Here is a 24,181-nt window from a genome sequence, read left to right as displayed (position 1 = left end):
TTGGCGTGAGGTGACCGGGCACTCCCCCTCTTTTGTTTCTGCAACATCATAGAACACAGACACTCACCTGACATAATGATATGCTTGACCTGTGTGCGTTTGTGTATTTAACCCTTGTGCTATCCTAGACACTTTAACATTGGGAGTTGGGTCATCTACACCCACTAGACAGTGCTCTGAACCTTTTTTCTTCAATGATTTGTGATCTTCACTGGTGTCCATGGATTACATGAAATCTTTCCACCTTTATCCACCTTTGTCATGGTAGGGAGAACACGTCAAAGTAAGGGTGGGGTCATCTAAGATAGCACAAGGGTTAAGCTTATGCGTGTGAGCTGTAGTTGGATTGTTTGGTTGTTGACATGAATGTGTGTAAAGAATTTTGGAGCTAACAGGTATGTGTCATGGTTTGGGTTTCTTTGTATTGGTCTTTGGTTTCTATCTTGTTCTGTCATGTTTGAGTTCTGTTTCCTGTTTTATTTTGAAAGGTTTCCTGTTTTTCATGCTTTTGAGTTTTACTACCCTGGTCCCAATCTCTTCTGATCATGTTTACCTGTGTCTTGTCATTCCTGTTTGTATATAAGGATATATATAATGTATATGTCTTTCATGAAACGATGCAGTTTTTGTAAAACAAAGCCAAAGGTTTTTTTTGTTAATCTTTTTCATTTAATTCCCACAGAAAATCAACAAATTCTGAAAGAAGACATTTAAAGTAAAAAAATGTCTTAACATTGAAAGCGGCTGTGGACGCCTGATTAGCTCGATGGTTTTGACGTTTTTTTTGCAAAACTGCAGTTACAGTCTCTGAGAGATCACAGGAGCAGATAGAGGAAGAGATGATTTAAGCCAGCAGAAATGAAGAAGAGTGCTCGATGGAGCGGAACCTACTGATGCAGGAGGAGGAAGAGGGTGGTGCAGATCAGTGTCAGGATCTAGAAGAGACCATCGTCCCTGCAACAGCACCCCAGCGAGGTGTCAATCACTACCGGCAACAAGCAGCCCTTCCCTCCGCAGCCATGCTCTTTTGATTTATTCATCCCTGCTCTCTGTTTATTCCTCCCCTCTTCACTCTCCTAACAATCCCCCCTGCTTTTTATGTGCAGTGCTTCCCCAGCTTCACACTCTTGCTGTCATAATGACCAGGAAACCCACACCCTGCTCAGGCACACATCCTTGTTTCCTCCCCAGACTCCGGCTGTCATTGTTTCGCTACAAACTTGAAGAGCAGAAGTTGACGTTTGTGTCTTAGCAGATTGATGTGCATCTTGACTTTCCTTTTCTCTAATGGCAACGCTTACATATGAAGGATGTCCACACACAGATGAGGGGGGCATTGATAACAGGATGTCATGGAAGGGGGGAGCAGGAAGGACACTCAAACCCATCAAACTGATCCACTCCTTCAGCAGCTTCAGGTCAGAAGAAACCCAAAAGACCAAACTGCCAAGTTTTCAAAGTTATTTATTTATTTTAGGAAAGTTAATCCTTTCATCCTCTAAGACCTTCAACAATTTCAGGAGGCTTGTGACAAAATGAGCGTGATTATTCCTCATCACGTGTAAAACTAAAAATGCTCTCATTCATCTGATAGAAGAAGGATTAAAGCCACCCCCAAGATGTTAATCATGTAAAACTCCTCTCAGCAGGTTCTTTGACCTCCTTTCATGCTTTCCTTTTGCACTTGCAGCGAGCCAGGCTGCTGTGAGAACATGACTCGCAGGCGTGTCCATGATATCCGGTGGCGGGGGGTAAATCGGCGTGATATACATCAACGTCACCGTGCACCCAGCCCCCCGTGCTTGCTTCAACTCCTCATTAATTAGATGAAAGTGTTTGCAGGGTGGATATTTCAGCCTGCAGCAGGGTCTGCATACAGCTGCCACAACAACGTGAGAGTAGGCACACTGTGTGTGTATATGTGTGTGCGCGTGAACATGCATTCCCCTATATGAGGTCTTAATGTCCTGTTTTCCACTAGTTAGATAATTAAATGTGATGCTTGGGTAGTTTTTATTGTTTTACTAATTTCAGAAAGTTTTCTAAGTCAAAGGTTATCTCAACACAGCGAGTCTCTGCACTAATGTCTACATCTACTGTAGATGTCTACAGGACACTCTATTTGTTGATCTATTATTCCTGTACCAACAGTGTTCTGGAAGATATCTGCATATAGAGGTCTGCTGCACATGTACCGGTGGTCCTCTAGTCTTTGGGTGTTTTTAGATGTCTACTGATGAGAACTTCTGCACTTTTACATCCGTCCATTTTCAGAACCTACTGAATTCCATTTGGGTTCACAGGTTTGCTGGTTCCAACCCGCTACTGTAGAAGGTGGAGTACACCCTAACCAGGTCACACACTCACACTTTGGAGACAGCAGTTAATTAGTGAACAAGGATATTGAACTGTGGGAGGGAGCAGGCAGACTATCCAGGCCTGTAGAGGGAGAACATGCACAAGGTTGAATCTGTTGTCACAACAGAGTCTAGTTGCTGTTCAGAGGCAAAAGATCTTACAATATAGACTTGCATTTACATGTATAGATGAGAAAAAAGTGCATATTACACCAATGTTGTCATGATAGTGAAAGGAGAAAAAGGATGATGGCACAAAGTCATACTGATAGAAACACGATTGATTTGGGTTTTTTATGTTTAACATCTTGTAAGTGTCTAAAAAAGTTCTCTAATAGACTTCTAGAGGTATCCAAAGATTAGATGATTAGTTGTCTACAGGTAGATGTGTAGGAGACCTCTATATGTAAAACAGCATTGGTAGACATCTAATAGTGTAACAAAATAGAGTTGTTTGAGATGACCAATAGACATCTGATGACCAATAGACATCTACAATGTAGATGTCTATTGGTCATCTATGTCTATTAGATTAGTGTTTTCCAACGGCACACTAGTGTGCCGTGGGAGATGGTCAGGTGTGCCGTGGGAAATTACCCATTTTCACTGATCTAAAAACATTTTACATTTCCAGGATATCAGCTCTGTGTTCATCCAAACAGGCCCTGATAAAACACTGAGTAGTTAGGAATATGAAAGATCATAAAATACTTTTTTCTTTGTGTTTATTTGGTTCTATTAAAGACACTTTGATAACAATGACGGTACCGCGATTTAGCCGCAGCTTCAGCTGTTTTAGGAAAAGTCCCGCCCCTTCAACTGTCTCCACCAATCATTCTTGGAGGTTTAATCATACGTCATCAGTCTGACCAATCAGAAGTGGTTAAAGTCTTCGCTTCCTTGTTCCGATTCTGCTCATAGAGTCTCTCAGTTCTAACAAAAATACCAGCTAAAGCTCGTCTTTAGCGGTGTAGCTTTCCACAGAATCCGGTGTCAGACCGTGGAACAAGTGAACAAAACAATGAAGCTCAGAGAAGAGAGTCTGTCTGCCATCACTACATCTCCCATGATGCATTGTGTTAAAGTGACAGCATCTGAGCGTACAAAGAGTCTTCTCTTTTTAACGCCTTGAAATCTTCTTGATGAAATCAGAGGTCAACAGTTTAGTTCTCCTTCAAGGTTTGTGTTCATTAACAGCCAAACATCCCAGAGTTTGGTCCAAGTAATCTTTCTAACTAAAACACTTTTCTAATAATGTCTGGAATATTTTACATGTTAAACTTAAGAAGAAGTAATAACAACATTTAAGAAACAGGATTAAGGTGAAGTGGACAACAGACACAATTAAACTACATTGAAACAATTTAATCATCTAAAATGAAATAAAACATTTTTGTTAAAGTTTTCAAAGACTTCATCTTTGATTAAGACAAAAGAAAAACTAATAAAACTTCAACATGTTCACTTTTTGTGTAGCTACAGTAAACATCAATATAATGTTAGTTTTTTGTGCAAAATTTATCAAACATTGTGATCATGTAATTGTTCAAAATTACAGTTGCATTTACACCAACATTGAAATAAATATTTAAATAAATAAATAAATGACTATTTAGAAAGAATATATTTGTTTTTTGTGAGGTTACATCAAAATTGCAATTTAATAAACTGAAGGGTAAAACAACTACCAGGGTAAAATTTCAAAGAATTTAGTTGAAACTTAACTTTTATTACAACTTTAAGAAAAAAACAGCTGTAACTTCCAGTTTTTTCTGCCAAAATTAACACAAAATTGCCTTTGAGATTGCAGAGGGACTGTAGATCAATACAGACTATAGAGTTTCTCCTTTTTTAATTTTTGGATGTTGGTGTGCTGTGGGATTTTTGTCAAGGAGATAGTGTACCACCTTATCTGCAAAAACAGAGTGTATCATTAGCTATGACTTCTGTAGTGAATGTCTTAAAGTAAAACCCAGTTCATTCAGGAATTATTACATCTCCACACTAGAACCTGTTGTTGACCCACAACTTCAGACGGAGCAGGAAATATTCTCTGGATGTTTTAAATGAGGAAGGTTTGGCACATATAGTTGGATATTTTGGATGTTGAGAGCGTCCGAACACATCTCTGCATCCTTATGGCATGCTGCTCCCTGAACACTCACAGCTGAAGTTTGCCCTTTAACTTCTGCACTAGCTGGCTTGCTTTTCCTGTTTGCCACATGCTGTGAGAGCAATCCTGCTGTGTGTGTGGAGGGTTGTTTCCCTTCCATGCGTGACAGTAAACGGGTCAGTGAATCTCGAGTGAGCCGGCCCACAGTCTGCTGCTCACTGACCTGAGGCTGCATGTCTACAGGACTGCGGGTGGTGCAGTGACCTCAAACCGCAGCTTGGCTGCAGAAGAAGAAATGAAGGAGTAAAAGTGTTGGAGTCTAGCTCTGTTAGCACTGAGCTGCATTTCTTTGTGGCCTTGATTTAGCAGTTCTAACTCATCTTGCCGCTTTCACTTTTTGCCATTGGGGGTCCATACAGACAGGCTGGAGTTTCAGCTGAATGCCATTTGCTCGTGATACAATTTATTCTTTTGTTAATAGTGGATTGGATGAGGTAGCATACATACAGCCTGTCTGCAAGGAAAGTGGTTCACTGTGAGTTAATACATTTGCTACATTAGCTTGTTAGTGACCCTGAATTAAGGAAGCACTGAGGCGATCTAAAGGCTTGTGGTTGGGCATCAAGAATAGAATGTGGTTTGACGTGTTTCCAGTTCTTAACATAAATTCTGGAACAGATTTTTAAATATCAGACCAAAAGAAAAAATAAGGCCACAAATGAAGTCAACTGCTGCAGAAAGGTTTACGGTTAGTAGCTTTATAGTGAGAGGTTTGAATTCCAGCTGGGTTCTTTCTGTGTGGAGTTGGCATGTTCTCCTGGTTCATGTGTGGGTTTTCTCCAGCTTCCACCCACTGTCCAAAAACACGTTTTTTTTGGACCACCTTTGGCTGCCAGACAGTAACTGGGATAGGCTCCAGCATCCCAGGGATCCTGAACAGGACATTTATAAGTTAAATGAATCGGAATATTTGACTCTTTGCAGGATTTTCTCCAAAGTACTCCAATGTTATATTTATTTATATGCTGAGTGGGACAACTTGAATTGTAATGTCCCCTGAACTGTTTTTTTTGCTAAACAAACTATTTTATCTATTTCTGTCATTCGTATTTTTTTCCTTCAAGTAATATTTTTACAAATGTAGGACCTTTCGCAAATCTAGGAAGTAATTTTACGATCCTTGTCAAACCAATACTTTAACATCTAAAAGCCTGGAACTAAAACTAAATGTTTGTTTAAGACAAAAGTACAACTAAAAGACAGAAAAAGTGGAATGTGATTAAGTCTTATATATTATTGTTTTTGATATCAAGTATTTCAGGACTTTATTGTTTAGATGAGTTTTTGAATGGGAATGAATATTTTACTTAGAAGTTGCTAATGTTCTGCTTTGTTCTATGTTTATCCAAAAAAAACATTTAGAAAAGATAACTTCATATTTCACATAGTTGATTTTTCATGATATAGATAACCTTTCATTTCATGAAGTTAAAAAATAGAAATTTAAAAATAAATGAATATATGAATGTAAATATTTGAAAAATGAAGGGTGCACCAACAAAACATTGATGTAGGTTGTAATGAAGAGCTGTTCAGAGGCTTATGTTTCTGCCTCAGTGAGGTACAGATGGGTAAAGAAAGATCAGGCAGGTCAAGTCTGTGCTGACAGAGCAAATTGAAGATGAGCTCCCAGATTCCTTCAGGTTCCCAGGCTGGATAAAATTAGCACATCAGACCTTCATCAGATTAGCAGAGCCTGGATCACAGATCAGGCAGTTTAATCATTAGCCTGTTGTCAAACTTTATCAGCAAAAAGACTGAGCTCTGAAGTCAATAACCAAAGCTGAAGCTCCAAATCCTTTTAATTTTGGGTGTGAAAATATTTTTTTTAACCCAAAGTGATCGTGACATTTAACTGGGATTTAACTCATGAAAGTAAATCCAACATTTAGCAATTTTTAAATAATGATTTTAAATAATTATAGAAAAAATATTTTACCCCATTATTGTTTCTTTTGTGTGTATGTGTGTGTGTGTGTGTGGGGGGGGGGGGACTCGTGGTATTTGCTGTTCCTAGCACTGCGCTTTTCTACTACACAAGTAATCCATTTATGTACGGTACATATATTTAGCCATTCGGGGTGAGTCCCATCTCTTAGCAGCTGGTTCATTTGTGCTGCCAGGCGCTCATGGAGTGCGGTGAGCTTCTTTAGCCAGAAGAATTGTTTCATGTCAGGGCCGGGTGCTGTCCAGTTTTTCATACCTGAGTGAGACTCTTTCTTAGATGTCTGCCACTGTGATGGTTACTGGATTCTATACTGGATCATCTGAATGACAGACACTCTCTACTTCTGTCACTCTGTGACCCAGTTTGGTGACATGCTGTCCCGCATTTTCCCGGCCCTCCACATAGTGACATCTGCATCTAACGCTCTGTATCTTTTATTTATTAATCTGTAAAATAAGGAGCTCAGAGACACGTTTGGGTGTAGAGGACCGCTGCAGCCTTTATTCTCCTTTTCATTCAAACACCTAGAAGTTAATTTGTCACCTTACGTCATGAACCTGTCATCCGAACACCAATGTAAAAGTAAACAGTAGCTGGGTTTACATGGACAAAAGTAATCTGAAAGAATGCCTGATCGCAAGACAAATGCGTCATGTAAACACGGTATACTCTGCCCCGATCAGACTCGTTCGGATCAAAATTTCTTTCCGATCCAGATAGGTGGGTTATGCCGATTGTTGATCCGATTGTTGTGCAAGTAAACGGTTCATTCCGATCGTGTGTCACTAATGCTCTGGTTTACGTCATGCATAGACGGTGCGGTGCTCCGGAGAAGGCTTTGGAGCGCATACTGGACTGACCGGCTGCTCTGCGGACGCCCGGTGCGAAGCGCGGACGCCTCTGTGCTCCGCCCTCGCCCCGCGGGCTCCTTGCCTCTCCCTTCCCATCTTCGCCGACACCCCTCGAGAGGGGGGCGCCGGGAAGGAGCGCTTCGTGCTCCCTGACGTCCGGACCCTGCGCGGTCTCTGAGCAGAGCAGACGGACTTAAAGTTTTGTGTTTGAGGGGAGGGGAGGATGCTTTGTTACTTATGGGAAGCTTCGGACTGCCACCTGTCCCACAGCTCTATGTGAAAAAGCAGCCAAATTCAGGAGAACCGGTGTGAGCTTTTCAAAGCAGGAATGCTGCTCAGTTCTCAGAAACCATTCAAACAATCACTTGGATTTGTGTTTCCAGTCGTGTCCCGACAAAATAAAGGCTGATGTTATTCCCACATAGTTACGTGCAGCCAAGATTCAGTTTGTAGCATTGACCGCATGGATTTATGCTCATCCAGGCTAAATGTTGTTAGCGCGTGTTATTAGCCTTCACCTAACCGTTCTTCTGGCTTCGTTCTGCCACAAAAAAGCACCGACCACACAGATTAAAATTAAAATGATGAGTGAACAGGCGCTTCATAATAACCATAACAATAATAAAAGAATGTTTAGGAGATCATCTAGTACATTACGCATACATATGTAGCAGCTCGACTTGTTTACATCGGGATTCGTTTCCTCTTCCGGTATTTTAAACAGAACTGCGTATGTGCGACTGATTTATTCCGACCAAAAGTGCTGCGCATGTAAACGTTTGTTGTAATCGGAAAAAGTTTTTCTGGGCTCATGTACACGGTTGGATTCTAATCCGACCATTGATCCGATCAAGATATTTTGCCCATGTAACCCCGGCTAGTGTTAGTTACGCCCCCTCCTCCAGATGAAACCTCCCATTTCAACATAAAACTATACAGATGAATGAAAATAGTCTGTTATATTAGCATTAGAACATTGAAAATGCCAAAAAGTGCTCCTCCTCCTCAGACGGAAGCTTCACACAGACGTAGAGATCTGGTCTTTAATGGAGGAAGAAAGGACTCAAGTGGACAGCTGCAGGGACACCGATGGCTTCATTGGGCTGCAGAGATCCTGGAAACCACCCATCAATAAATAAAACATTAATAAATTGTAAATCAAACAAATGAGCTACAAACATTACGAACGTTATCAATAAACATTCAGCTCACCTGTTCAACTATGTTTAGTCGGTCTGCTCTGCTGCTGCGCGGCGTTCCCCTGCTGCTCTGCATGCTCACTTCCACTTTAATCTCGTAAAATTACGAGTTTTTTTCCGTACTCTTGCTTACGGAAGAGGATTAGGGCCATGGAGAAAGAAAAAAAAAATCTGACTTTTTTTCTCAGAATTCTAAAACGCCGTCGCACCGAATAGTTTGAAACTGAATTTGTTTTTTTCCGCTGGTAGGGAAAACAAAGTCCTCATTTCCGTTGTGCTGACGCTGCGGTTATGTCGTAGTGTTGCGGGTAATTTCGTTGTGCCTCGGACAATGCTGTTGCGTTTTTTCTTTTGTATGTAGTGTGAGCCCTCTCGGCCACCGTAGATTCAACTTGATGTTGGTTTGGACTACGCCCACTGGTCACATCATTAACACATCACAGGCCAAAGCTGACTCCCTGATTGTTTGATGTGATGCACCTTCTTTGCCAAAAGTTCTGAATTTTTAACTCTTGATGTGCCGTGACGCCCAAAACGAGTCTCAGGACCTGTGAGTGATCTGTACATTGACTTAACTTGGGAACTGGACAGCCCTGATACGCAAATCGCATTAAGGAAGAACGAGGCTTTAAATCAGGGGTCTCAAACTCAATTTACCTATTGATTAAAAAAAAGGCTACTGGCGCATACATTACAAAACAATCAAATAATTATAAAAGATGTAATGACACAGTTCATAATAAGAGGGAGAGGCACATTAAAACTAAATTGAATGTTAAGGATATCTCCAGCTTCCTGTTCTCCTTCAGTCTAGCTGCAGCTTTGCATTTTTATTGACAATCTTTTTAACCTGGGTTAAATTTGAAATCAAGCAAGTGTTTGTATAATACTTTTCTATTTTCTGTTGTTTAGTCTTGATTTAAGGCTAATCAATATCCTGTGAAGTCAGCAACAGAGAGATTCACGCTCTAGTACTCAGGACTGGTCACCATGCTGTTGTTTTTTTTTTAACCAAAAAATGGATGTTACTGTTAAAACATTTAAAAGCACTGCAGCTCCCTGGGGAGCCCATTTCAGAGGGGAAAATGGGAGTTTGCTGTCTGGCACATGTAGCATTTAATGCTCCTGCTTAGCCATCCAGAAAGCAAAGCAACCTGCAGACAGTCCTGTGCAGATGACAGGCGACAGACATGCAGGGTGGAGCGGGAAAATGAAGCGAGCTTCCACCTTTGCCAGGTTTTATCTGAGGGTCACAGTGTCTCACAGGGGAGACAGCTGACACTTTGGCTTGACCTCCTTTTCTTCTATTATCTCACCACATTCACTTTTAAATTTTTTAATGTTTCAGTCAATAAGTGTAAACATTTATTACATTGCAGGAAATATACTGGATGTCAGGCCTTTTCCTAAAGTATGTCCTTGCTGATGACTTCCTGCAGGATGCCTTTGAGGTGCTGGCTGAGAACTATGAATTCAACGAGATGGAGGGCCAATGCCTGGCCTTCAGGAGAGCTGCTTCAGTGCTGAAGAGTCTGTCATGGCAGGTGCGCTCCTCACATCAAGTACACGACCTGCCCTGCCTGGGAGAAACCATGGAGGAGTTGGTTGAGGTGAGGCTGGGATTCTGCATTTAGACAAAATGTACGCAATATAGCCGTCGCTCCAGCAATCACACAACAGAAGTTAGACCCTACCATCAGACTGACACAGTCTGCATCTACTCATTTGACCATGAAACTCCCATATGCACATTTTCATGCTCTGTAAGGAAATATCCTGTAACCCTTGTGCTAGGCACTTTAACATTGGGAGTTGGGTCATCTAGACCCACTAGACAGTGCTCTGAACCTTTTTTCTTCAATGATTTGTGATCTTCACTGGTGTCCATGGATTACATGAAATCTTTCCACCTTTATCCACCTTTGTCATGGTAGGGAGAACACGTCAATGGAAGGGGGGGGGGGTCATCTAAGACAGCACAAGGGTTAAAGTAGAAATTAATCTGAGAAAAAGAAAACTGTTGTGTGGTGATTACAGATGAATACTAACTATCAGTAATCCAAAATAATCATAGATGAAATGTGGGAATAGAAATAATCTTTCAAATGGATCTATTAGAAAATTCTTGTGTTTAACACAGAATCCCCCATATCAAGTTGAGAAAAAAAGTTTATGTTTTTCACTGCACTAGAAAAACAGCTCCCCTTACGCTAAGTACCAGCCTTGGAAACGCATTTAAGCATTTAAGCGACCACTGTAACCGCTCATAAATGCATGTTTCGGGTTTTCCCGTTAACTCTCTGAGCACGTTTTTACGACCATTTTTGGGCTCTATGTACAAAATGGATGTCCATTTATCGCTCATCGAAATTTAAACCAGATTGAACTTTGACCAATCAGGGACTTGGATTTGGTAGTGGAGAATGGATGGTATCCTTTTTATTCATGGAGGTGCACACGGTTTAAAAAATTGATCATGGAGGAGAAATCAATAATTGTGATTTGTGTCGGGCTGGAATTCAATGACACCAAGTCTTTCAGATATCAGAATAGAGCTGGGAAAGAAAAAACCTGGAGCAAGATTCATGAGATTTGCACCGCTTTGACATTTAACACCAAGTAGGTACATGCACTAGTATCTGGTAGCGACAGTGCAGTGTATTGTAATGTTAATTACTCACAAAAAGAAAACCCCACAGCAGTATTTTATTTCTTTCACACATTTCTGAGTATTCCTCTAAAAACCTGCGCTCTGACCACCGGCCCCTCCCAACCCACAAAAATGAGCAGGTCCTCACATTGTGCCATCACAAAGGGAAGAACATCCCCTTCCAGGAAGAGTCTGCATGCCAGCGATTATCGTCCAAACGCTTTCATTTTCTACGCACAACATCCATCTTTGCAAAGGTTAAGATGTTGTTTGTTTTCGTGGGTGAAACGCAGGCGCGCTGCCGAAGCCGAGTCTAGGTCGACGTCATGAAATGGGCGGCACCCACAAGGAGTGAAAGGCGGAGCCTCAGAGGTTAAGTCATCTCACTTCTGGTTAGGAAAATGAACTGTGAAAATAAGTAATATTGTGTGCCAAAGGTAATATATCATTATATACATGGATGTAGTTTACTATGAAAGACTTAAGAAAAGCAGGATATAGACCCTTTAAAAATAAGCTGAAAAATCTACCAATGGGGTAAAAAAAATGGTCTTACCAAGAATTCTTATTTTAATAAAAAGATTCTAGTCGCTAAGACATGTTTTCCCAAACTATTTTGCTATTAGTTTTTCTTGAAACAAAGCTTCTTTTTCTTACGATTCTGTTTTTGCAGTATGTCTGTTGACAGCCTGACTCTTCTAAAAGAACCAGCTAAAGTTGGTGTCTGAAGCTTTATAAAGCAGAGGTGAGATGAGGATGAAAAGAGTGTTGGGTAGAATTAAAAGTTCCCATGATGAATAGAAAAAAGGAATGAGAAGGGTTTTATACAGTCAAACTATCAAGGTCAGATTCATGCTGTGAATCCTGTAAAAGGTTATTCAGGTCAATCTGATGTGAATACATGTTTTTAAAAGAAAAAAAATCCTTTAAAGCCTTTAGTGAAGCATTAAAACAGTAAAGAACTTTTAGTCAGTTTGTTAGAAAAGAGTTGTTTTTGAATTTAAAGTGGAGCATTTCTCTGTCTAAAGTCTCTGCACAATGGTGGACATCAGACAAATGCATCCTGTCACTGAGGAACGGAAAAGTCTCGCTGGGTCACGTCATCCGCTCAGCCTCCCAGTCAAACTCAGGTCAGAAATCATGGCAGCCACAGAGAGAGTCTGGAAAAATGTTTTTACTGAGAGACTGCCAAACCTGCTGCAGAGAAAGGTGAGCTTTAAATGCAACTTTCAGATGCCATAAACCCAGAAAACATGCGGCGGCAGATCTGAGAGCAAGTCTAAATCTGTCAGATCTGCCACAGCAGAGGCGCTCTCATTAGGCAAAGTCACATAAAAGTCCCTGGGAGACCAAATTAGAATGCCTGTGAATGACCTCTTCTCACCCAGCGGGGAGGGTTTGCTCACAATAAGAAAAAGACTCACAAAAAAGGAGAAAAAAAACCCCAAACGCCTGAAGAACAGCAATGTGCCACTGTCACCCAAAGTCAGTAGAAGGTATAAATCCGCTAACACGACAGTCTGGAAGCACCGAGGCGGAGAGGGGGATAAATGCTGTTTTCTGTAGACGAGAAGGATATGTGTTGCATTTAAAGAAGTGTGTCTCTCCCTGTGCAGGGAGTGTGGTGAAGCATTATCCTTGTGTTTGAGGTCTGCCTTAGCTGAGGGGGGGGTGAAAGGCAGAGGTGGGTGGGTGGATGAACTGAAAGTCCGACCTCCAGATCAATGCTTCTTCCTCCATGCTAGCTGTCATCCGGCATGCTAAGGCTGCGCATGCACACGGACCTTTTACAACAGACGTGTTTCCAACACCTCTGCAGTTTCTCCAGCCAGAAAAGTGCCGCCTCATTCTGCACAGTCGGATGTTGGACTGGGAGGAGTGGTTGAGTGCAGCTCTCCTCTTAGTGCAGATGAATGAATGCAAAGTTATTTCATCTCAATTGGTAAAATGTGTTAAAGCATTCCCCTGGGCTTTTTGTGGCCACCATTAAACTGGTTTTAAGTTCCAAACAACAGTCATTATTTCAGGAAAAGGAAAATGAGCACAAATGAATTGAGAGAGAATGCTTTTCAAATGAGCAGCCGTTTGAGGACAGCAGATGGAAGGAGAAGCATGCTGACATTGGTGATATAGATAGATCTAATGTGCTCTGTCTGTCTTTGTGTTTTGCAGGAGATCCTCCAATATGGTCGATCGTTTGAAGTTGCTAAAATACTCTCAGATGAGAGGTTTCAGACGCTCAAGGTGAGTGCGTGAAAAACAACTCATTTGCCTCTTTTTGTTCAGGAGCTTTGAAACCTGGAAGGCAGATCTGTATTTTCCATGTCTGAAAGATGCAGACCTCTTCAGATGTTCAAGTGCTGATCTGTCATTTCATGTCTTGTGGATCACTGCGTCTTACCAGGGGTTCACAAGCGTGTTCGGGGTTGGACTGAAGACAGCGGAGAAGTGGTACCGGAGGGGGCTGCGCACATTCCCAGATGTTATGGCGGAGCCCAGCATTCGTCTGAACCGAATGCAACAAAGCGGTGCATCCACACCTCTCCACTTCACGAGTTATAGAGATGAGATTTCAGAACAGGAGATAGTTTAAGAGCCATTCCTCCCATTTCCAGGGGGAGTCGTGCCATTTGGGACTCTTAGATGATGCTGAACATTAATCATTTGAAGTAAAAGAACAGAAAATTGTTATAAAAATATAAAAAAGGAAAAAGGAATCCACAGAGACAAAGGCTATATATAATATAACATTAAAGATAACTTCACGGTGGTTTTGCGGCAAAATGTATAGAAGTTTTCATCAGTCAGGCTGTGAAAGCAGCAACTCTGAGAAGTCAATACCTAAGAGTTTGATTTTTTCAACATGCACTTCAAATACATAAAAGTAGATTGAGAGCTATATTTCCCTCGGGACGCTTTATGTTTGTAACTTTGTTGTTTAGTTTATCAGTTTTGTTGATGCTCAAAGAAACCATTTCCACTAAAACAGAAGCTGATATCAGCTTAAGACTCATGAAGCTCATTCATAAAGAAAAGATCAGTTTATATTTCAGAGCCATAACATTAGTGTACATCTGGGGTTGGCAGTGTTGGAATCTAAACAGTCATTGGAAAAACTAAATGAACCTTTGCACTAGAATCCTGAGGATGAACTCAAATTTAACGATTAGTGACTTTCCCAGTCCCAGGAAGTTTTTTTCCACACAACTCTGAATTCACCAAGTCCCAGTTAAAGATCACCTAGATCAGTGGTCCCGAACTCCACGGCCGTGGAGCAGTTCTGGACCGTGGGTCACTTGGTACTGGTCTCGTTCTGCAGGATATGCAGCAAGTTAGTCTCCAAAGGCTACTACTAATTAAGTTGCATACATGGGGGAAAACCAGTTTTTGTGAGGATTTTGTCATTTCATTTTGTAGTACATGTCTGCCACACTTCAGAAGTAAGACTGTCATGACTTGCTAGGCTAGACAGACCCAGACGCTGGAACCCAGAAGGAAGACACAGGTAAGTGATTAGGTAAGTAATGGAGTTTATTGTCTCCGGTATGGTTAGGTTTGAGGCGGAGCTTGATGTGGTATTTGGTTTGCTGCGAGGGTGGAGGTTCAGCGATGGCTCGTGACGTGGCTGGAGGTCTTGTGAAGCTTCATAGGTAGTCTGGAGACTCAGGCGTCCACTCGTGGTTTGGTAATCCTGACGACAAGGCAGAAGGCAAATTAGGCAAAAGCATATACATAGAACTAGAATAACTATAATGATCAGACTAAGCACCATCTGGGGCAACGAACTGGCGATGAATACTGGTTCTGGATCTCCTTATCAAGGTCTGGAGGCATGATGAGTTGAGTGGACAAAGCTGAGTCGAATCAGGAACCAACCAGAGAGGGGAGGGGGAGGAGAGCTGCCAGAGGCACCATGACACAGACGAAACTGAAGTTGGTGTCTGGTTTTTAGCTTCAATTTTACGGCTAAAGGAAAAATCTATTTCACATTTTAAGTGTCTAATCTGGTGCATAAAGACAGTTTAAAGTGGCTGCAGATATGATGAGGATGAACGTTTTCCTCAAAAGTTTAGGTACACCAGAATGAAAATCGAGGCAGATCCGTGAAAATAGTGTCTAACATTATAGTGACCAAATGTGTGTTCATGGATGCAGATAACCCCACATACATGTTAGGGCTCTGAAGATGCCCTGGCTTTGCTTTTTGCACAGTGAAGCTGACTTTGGTAAAAGCATTTTTTTCTGCATCTTTTACTGTTTAAGTTAGTTTTTAAAGAAAATTGCATTCCCTCTTATTTTCAGTCCAGATTCTGCATTTGATCGTAACTAATAAAGACAGGAACGAACACCAAAGATAAAGAGTCGGGCTGCTCATTAGTCTTGCTCCAGTTAAATATTTGCACCCTAGAAATGGATGTGTAGATTCCATACATCAGCCCTTATCACAACAGGACAACCTGCACGATTCATCAAATCCAGTCTCACTTGAAAACATTTTTCTGCATTTGTACGAATCTAAATGAACCGGAAAAAAAAAGCAATAATATTAATTACCCTATTTTCACAACTATAAGGTGCACTTATATTTTCTCCAGACTGTAGGGGGCACCTTCTGATGCGGTGCGCCTAATGTGTAGTTGTGAGATGCAGCAGATGCGTGACTTCCAATAAACTGTCTGCAATGGAAAACTGCCTGTGCCCTACTTTCCTTCAAGCTCTAAAACAGGGAACAGTGATAAAAGGAGCAATTCAATCGTTCTTGCCTACAGTATTAAAGCCCACTTGCTTAAACATACACACAGTAAAACAACATGAGTCTCAATTCTCTTCACAGCTCCCTAACTCATGGTGTGGGAAGCAACACTTCTCATGAGTCTTAGTGGCCATGGGCGGGGCCAAGTCCCAGGTCCCCACAACATTGTTTACAAAATGGCTGAAGCCCTGTTTAAATTGCAGCTATAAGCTACGCAGAAGAAAAATAAAAAATATGTCAAAACTAACTCAGATTTGCTCCCGCTGTTTTTTTAAACACACACTGAGTGTTTGTATGTGTGCTTCGTTAATCGCGTGTGTAGGATAAGGAGGAATTCAGTTTGTGCTACCCAGTTAGGGAGAACACTAACAAAAAGCTTTCCTCTAAAGCAGTGTTTTTCAACCTTTTAACGGAACGGCACGGCACACTTTAACCTTAAAAAAACTCCCGCGGCACACCAGCATCCAAAAAAAAAAAAAAAAAAAGGAGAAACTCATAGTCTGTATTGATCTACAGCCCCTCCGCAAACTCACATGCATTTTTGTGATAATTGTTGCAGAAAAAGCTGGAAGCTGCAGCTGTTTTTTTTCTAAAAGATGCAATAAAAGATAAGTTAGAAGATTTAAAAACAGTTTGATGTGTGTTCGTTGGTTTCAAGACGTTTAACAACAGATCTCCGTATGCGCTGTCACTCTCACAACCCAATGCATCATGGGAGATGTAGTGCATAAAACGGCCGGATATCGGTTTTCGGAGCTTCAGTGTTTTGTTCACTTGTTCCACGGTCTGATACCGGATTCTGTGGGAAGCTACACCGCTAAAGACGAGCTTTAGCTGCTATTTTTTTTTAGAACTGAGCGACTTTACGAGCTAAATCGGGACAAGGAAGTGAAGACTTTAACCACTTCTGATTGGTCAGACTGATGACATGTGATTAATTCTTCAATAATGATTGGTGGAGACAGTTAAAGGGACGGGATGTTTCCAAAATACAGCCGAAGGTGCAGCTGAATCGCGGTACCTTATCAAAATGTCTTTAATAAAATAAACGCAAAGAAAAAGTATTTTATGATCTTTTATATTCCTAACTCCTCAGTGTTTTATCAGGGCCTGTTTGGATGAACAGAGAGCTGATATCCTGGAGATGGGAAATGTTTTTAGATCAGTGAATGAGGGCAATTTCCCACGGCACACTTGACCATCTCTCACGGCACACTACTGTGCCGCGGCATACTGGTTGAAAAACACTGCTCTAAAGAACAGAGACTGGGTCTTGTATTAACCCCCTCTGGAGGCTCTGAGGCTCAGAATGGGGCGTAACGTTCCCGCGCCTCAACACCCGGTGCACCTTTTGTACGTGTCAAAGATGGAAAAAAAACGCGTAACTGAGACCCCGCCCTATGGCCCAGAGCGCCCGATGGTCGAGAAAATACGGTAATTTAGTTGTGTAAAATAAATACACAGTCACATTAAGAGAATTGGTTAAAAAACTCTGAAATAAGGTAAATAGGGTCAATTATTCAGCTCGGATTGATAAGATTTTGTTTATTTAGGATTCAGACTGGATGTCACACCAGACCCCCCCCCCCCCCCGGACACCAGAAAACAGTTATGCAATTATGCTCTGCAGTGATCAAAGACCAGCTGGGAAGGAAGAGAAGAAAAACTCTTTAAGTGAAGGAAAGACGTTAACTGGTTGCAGAAATGTGTGCAACTGTTAGCACCATTCTTGATGAATTGGTTATTGGTGAATGAATTTTTTATCATGCAAACACATGAGGTGTGGACATCAGTAAAGTCAGGATTTGGAACAGTTTGGATGAGAACCCACTCACTGCATGTGTTTGTCTAAGTCATTTCCAATGTAGCCACGGTAAAAACATATTTATGTGTTCAGATATCATCAAAAATAATACAAATTTGACTTGCTCTCAGCATTTTTGAAGTGCTTGTTGGCAAACCACTTTCAGGTTTGTCACTGCCAACTTCTAAGTGTGGATCAGAAGGAAATGCTTTCTGTCTTTCAAGGATTGTTCTACCTTAAAACTATGACCAAATAAATGATTTAATCAGGGTCAGAGGTTCTGCTGGAAGAACTTGGAGAACATGAGACAGAGCCTCAACCTAAACTGGAAAACGTCAACACGGAATCTACTGACAAATGTTTGGAATCAAAACAGGCTCCCATCCATCTGCAGTGTTTGAAAAAGGCTGAGATGAACGGTCATTATGAATCATTAAGAATACTGCAATCAGCCCTCTGAGCAGGGATGCAATGATTATTTAATGGAAAATATGGTTACATCCTGATCAGCCAGCTGCTCTCTAAATCTTTAAAGAGAAGAAAGCAGAATCAGGCTATTTTTGCCCTGGAAAAAATGAGAAATATTGGAAATATCATAAAGAGAATCAAGTCACATTGAAGGCTGCACGGTGGCGCAGTGGTTAGCGCTCTTGCCTCACAGCAAGAAGGCCTCCGGTTCAAGTCCCGGCTGGGGGACATGAAAAACAACATCAACAGGGGGCTTTTCTGTGTGGAGTTTGAATGTTCTCCCCGTGTATGCGTGGGATTTCTCCGGGGTCTCCGGCTTCCTCCCACCATCCAAAAACATGCTTCATAGGTTAATTGGTTAAGCTAAATTGTCTCTAGGTGTGAATGGGTGTGTGATTGTGGACACTCTACCCTGCGACAGACTGGCGACCTGTCCAGGTTGTCCCCTGCCTTCACCCACAAGTGGCCGGGATAGGCTCTGGCAGCCCCGTGACCCCGAAAGGGAAAAACGGTTAAGAAAATGGATGGATTGAGCAAAAATTGAGCGCATACATTGAGCAAAATACTCATTAGTGGATTAATTATGACTACATTTCTGTAGAATGCTGTGAGTGTACATCTTAAGCAAAACTGGCAGCATTTTATCTTCCTTTTAATTCGCCCTGACTCCTCGTTTCCCCAGAGCAAAAGGCTGATTGATGGCTGGCTGCTGGACTAATAAGCACGTGTCTTTTCCCTGCAGGTTTTCTGCATTATGGAGACATCTCCAGGCATGTCAGTAAGGCTGAGGCCCTGGCCCTGGGGAACATTATTGACGAAGCTGTCCACGCCATCGCTCCGAATGGCATACTGACTCTGACAGGTGGCTTCCGCAGGTACAGAACTTGTTTCCTCATTTCAGTGCTGATACTGTTGATGAAATGAAGCCCCTTCTGTCTACGGTTTACTTTATATTATACAAAAAAAGAGGAGAAGTCTCAAGAGGTTCCCCTTATTCTCATTTGCCATCTATTTTCTAGCTAACGTTTCAGTATTTGATCAGTTTAACGTTTAAAGCTTCACACTCAGAAAGGTTCAACAGGTTGGTCGTGTTCTGTGTTTTTGATTCACTCAAGTGCATCACATGTCCAAAATCAGAGTGCACGGAGGCTGCACTTCCAAAGCAATATACTTTGTGGAACTATTTGTTATTAGAAGCCCCTTCCCTTTGCTGCCACCTCTTTGTGCTGCTCCATTTTCATCCACAGTGCATGAGTAAGAGTGGAGCACTCTGCTCCGTGGTGTTGTAAAACTCAGCCATCACCAGTGGCGTGTGAGGTAAATAATTTAAAAGCAGTGAGGACAGGCGCCTGCCTCTCAACAGGGGTGACAGCGCTGCCATACTTTTGCTGATGGCCTTTAATGGCACATGGGCCGCAAACAGCACATGCTAGCTGGGCTCTCTTCTGGTTCTGACACGCTCCTGCTCGACAAATGTTTAGCAAAAAGAATCACAGGCTACACATTGGAGTTACTGCATAGAGTATTTTCATTAGAAACACCTTTGCAGTAAAAACAACACAAAGACTGGGAATTCAAATAAAGCTTCACATTTGTACTGACATCATAACATTTCCTTTTTTAAAACATGATGATTTGACACTTTCAAATAAAACAAGCACAAGTCAAAGTGGCTAATTGGAGCGTCACACCTGTCATGTCTTTGAATGTGATATTGAGAATGGATGGATCACATAAATCTGAACATGAAGAATCCAAGATCAAACAGAACATTTTTGAGTGAGAGGAGCTCAAACTGGAGAGTCGGCACAATCCTGAGTGAGAACAGGGAAAAGGTTTTCAGCTGAATCCCAGCAGATCGGACACTAAAAGACACTGCACGGGTTCTGACGGACAGCAGCACGACAGCAGAGCCAGAAAACGGTCACAATGAGATGCCCGCAAAAATAAAGAACACAATTAAAGTTAAGAGATGTGCTAAGAAAGCAAAAGAGTAAACCAAATGGTGTTACAGACGTGAGGTTGCTCACCCTTCAGGGGTCGCTGCAGGGTGGTGTAGCAGAGATTTTTACACCGAACGCCCTTCCTGACACTACCCTGTATTCTATCCAGGTTGGGTAGTGGCACAGGGGGACCCAGATTTGTCCCCCCCCCCTTTGTGGCTACATAGTTAGGCAGTATATTGAAGGCCAAGGACCCACACTGGATGAAGCTCATTGCCCCTGGGAGCTCTGGTTTCCAGAACACCAGACCTTCCTACATGGAGTCCATTGAGTTAGAGACGTGATCAAAAATAGAGAATGGGGTGTCCTGGTTTGTTTGCCCCTGGAGTTGTGCTTTGGGTTTGTTCATTGGTGGTTGGCTGTGGATTCCCCTCAGAATGTCACAACTGCCTGCTGTCATCTCCTTTGGTTTCATTTTCTTCTGTTTGGTGTTTGGGCATCTTTTTGGATTTGGTCTCCATGTTTGGTTTTATATTCAAACTTTTAAATCTTTTGGACTTGCTGGAGTCTTCCTGCTCCTGGGTGTACCTCCTCAGGTAGGGGGTGGTTTCTAACTTTGTTCAGGGGTCTGCTGTGAATTTGAATCCAGAATAAACATTATTTGCTTTCAAAAGATCTTGAGAGAAAGGATGCAGTTACTACAGTTCTGTGAAGTGTAATAAAAAAGCCTGTTGGAATCACGAAAGAACAAAATTGAAAAAAGAGCTTTACAATAAGATTGCTATTGATAGCGTTGCAAATTATGTTATTGTTTTCAGAATAGCAGATGCTTAGCTAGCTAAACTGAAACACACTAAATGGTCATGATTAGACGATGGCATAGAGATTAGACTTTCATTCTTTGACTTTTTTCAGCTTAATTTATCATTGTTGATTGTCTCTGGTACTTTTTTTGTACATTTCACACATTTTGTTGGCGGTTCAGATCTCCGCTTCCATTTTACCTGAAATGGGATTTTATTATTCTTATTTTCCTTTTCTTTGCTTTGCTACTTGAAGGGATCAGTGGCAAATTAGTTTTGCAAAGTGGTTTGCAAGTTCTTGGAAGAAACTACAGCAAGTACATCTAACCCTGTTGTGTAGTCTGCATCCACTTACTGTCTGTCCTGATCATCTCCCTCTGTGGAAACGTGGATGACGGAGAAAGAAAGTGACTTTTCTGCGGATTTTACCAGCAGCAATACAGTAATGCCTTTCACATCTTTATAATTCATGTATGTTGCCCTGCTGTCCAACCATATTTGTAAATAGGCATCTACTGTATATTTCATAGTCTTTGTGCAAAATGCTCAATAATTTACCTTTTCCTTGCACGCCATAAAAGAATAGATCGTCTGACTTCACACCAGGTGTTTATTCTGTAGAAGTGCCACTCTACTCTCTGTTGACCCGTTGTAACTTGTAAAAAAATATGCTTTTCTGCAAATTTGGATCAGGAGGTTCTTGCACTGACCCCAGTTGTTGATGAAGAAAACATTCATTTCTTTCTAATAAATATCAGTCACAAGTTAGCCTCCATCTCATGCACCCAAGCACTTCTTGTAGAAATCTATTTGTATTCTTTGCACTGACATACAAATGGAAGCCAGGCCATGTTTTTAAGGCATAACTTTTTTTCACACTGAAGTTGGAAAAATCAGTAGCTTGTTTTCTTGAAATCATGTACTGACAGCATCCTGAGAGGTGCAACAAAAATCAGCACCTGCCAAATCATCCTGTTAGTCAGACATTCCCTCTTTTGAAAGCCGGCCAACGTCATCTTCCTTTGTAGAGTTTTAATGTCTGCCTGCTAATGCTTCTGCTGTAGGAATCAGCCACAGTGACCTTTGAAGCCTTCCCACCAACCATTCACTGCCTTCTCTCCATCACTTTAATATTGCTCTCTGGCTGCCGTTTGTCACAGGCAGCAGGGAGAGATCAAACAGCGAGCCTCACGCCTGCAGGGCTTCTTTAGCGCCGCACCGCTCCAACCTTTACTGTCATTCTGCTTTGTTCTTAGCTGTGGCACTGGAGGATTTTTCCCATTGTTTATCAAAGGCTTGGTGTGTGTCTGTGTGTGTTTGTGTGCTTGTTAAAGATCAGTTTGAAACGATTCCATGTCTTTTGATGACTAATGCTGGTCCAAACCACTGCAACTTATTTAAGAGTTCACTTTTGCACCAGCGGTTTTGATTTCTGTGTTTGCCAGCATCACTTTCTGAGCTGATGAAAAACCTACAACATGAGCTGCTTTAAAAAACAACATTCTGACTGCTTTTTTAACGGCAAACCAGCAGTGTAGAGAAAGAAAAAGACAATAAAACACTAAGAGAGCATCAGCCATGACAAGCCTCATGACAAGATGTACTGTAATCAAACTGGGTGATGAAAGCTCCATCTTCCTGTCATCCTGCTTAAAGACCCACTTAAATGAAAATCATGTTTTTGAGGCTCCGGCTGGGTGGTGGGGGACTCCTGGCCTGCGTCTTGGTGTCCAGCGCCCGGTGGCCCCAATGGCTGGCGCCCGGTACAGCGGAGCACGCCTGTGCTGTGGCCTGGGGGTCCTGACGCTGGGCTAGCCTATGTCTCCCGGTGCCAGAGGGGCCCCGGCCCCTGCCGGAGGGGCCCTTTGCACCTGGCTGGGTGGTCGGGAAGTCCCCCCCCCACTCGGGCTGCGCGGGTCCTGTCGCTGGGGACACTCCTTGTCTCGGGGGTCTCCCCCTCTCTCCTGGTCTGGCCGGGGAGGATCTGGTTCCCCTTGTGATCACATGGGTTCACTTCGGCAGCATGCATGTAGCTCCACCCCCACGTGCACACTGGCACCTGTCTGCTTCATCCCTCCTCTTAACCCACAGTGTATCGATGGACCGATGTCTTCCGCTCATCTTAGTGTCAGAATTTCACGTTTGGATGTAATATTTGTCTTCCTGCAGATCTAGCATGAAAGTTTCACAGCTTAAAATCAAAACGTATTCAAATTAGCAACTCAGCACTCATATCCCCTCACTTTCTCCTCCCTCTTTATTTCTTTTTCTTCACACACACTTTCCCCCTCTCCCTCCCCTGTAATATAAAGAATATGTATATATACTTTAAGCACAAAATGTAACAAATAAATAAAAAATAATAAAAAAGCAGAAAGTGGTTTATACAAATTTACACCCTGGATCCGAAGATTCATAAGCCCTTTTTGTGATAGTAAAACCTGTTCAACACAAAAGGCCTTCAGCACTCATCTGTTTGCACAGTTGTTGGACAGAACAAGTTAGAAAAAAAAAATATATATATGTTTTTCGTGGTTTGAACATCTTCTTGAAGCTTTTTTTGGAGGATGGAGGACATATAAAATAAAAACTGCATTTCTGAGTATTTCTTTATTCAAACTGTTGTGAATCAGGAGCCGATAAAAAACTACTGTTTAAAAAAGATTGTGTTTGTGACATAGAAAATACACGGGGTGGGCCACAGTCTTCCTGCTCTGCTCCATTCTGATCATCCACTGTCAGACAAATGGATCCATGAACGTCTTTGTTTTCCTGGTCTGAGCTGGAATCTGGATCAGAACTGGACAACTCCGATATTGCTGCTATTTTTGTTGCAGGTTGGGGGTTAGTTAATGTTCTCCTTAACAACTGTACCATCACTAACTAGAATGCAAACTCTAACACAAAAAAACACAGAAACATTTCCAATAGATCTGCTATTCAATTCTCAAACAGCAGGTCAAATCCCTTTTTTAAACATATTTTGGCATTAACTCAGAAAAGTACTTTCATAACAATATTGCACAAAGAAAATAGGTCAAAGTTGAAATAGTACTGCATCTCTGTTTGTTTGAAACCATAAGTACTGCATTTGTGGTTTGTCAGATGTACAGCAACAGGATTGGACACATCAGAACAAAGTACCATCAATATTTCTATGAACTTCACAACCATTAACATAAAAAAGAAGTTTATGGTTTATTCATCTTCTGTTACATTATGACAGAAGATG

The 24,181-nt window shown here is 41.8% G+C and overlaps 1 protein-coding gene across 1 annotated transcript in view; it reads left to right on the top strand.

The window, feature by feature from the left end:
• Window positions 1-24,181, top strand: part of dntt (deoxynucleotidyltransferase, terminal) — a 247,079-nt gene that overhangs the window by 15,941 nt on the left and 206,957 nt on the right. Inside the window, exons 4-7 of the mRNA XM_023963474.2 lie at window positions 9,968-10,138; window positions 13,351-13,422; window positions 13,583-13,706; window positions 18,946-19,078. Coding sequence (XP_023819242.2) covers window positions 9,968-10,138; window positions 13,351-13,422; window positions 13,583-13,706; window positions 18,946-19,078 — 500 coding nt within the window. The remainder of the gene's footprint in view (window positions 1-9,967; window positions 10,139-13,350; window positions 13,423-13,582; window positions 13,707-18,945; window positions 19,079-24,181) is intronic.

Source organism: Oryzias latipes, chromosome 15 (assembly GCF_053564925.1).
Source record: "Oryzias latipes strain Hd-rR chromosome 15, Olatipes_Hd-rR_3.1".
Taxonomy (NCBI): Eukaryota; Metazoa; Chordata; class Actinopteri; order Beloniformes; family Adrianichthyidae; genus Oryzias; species Oryzias latipes.
This window is presented reverse-complemented; position numbering and strand designations above follow the sequence as displayed.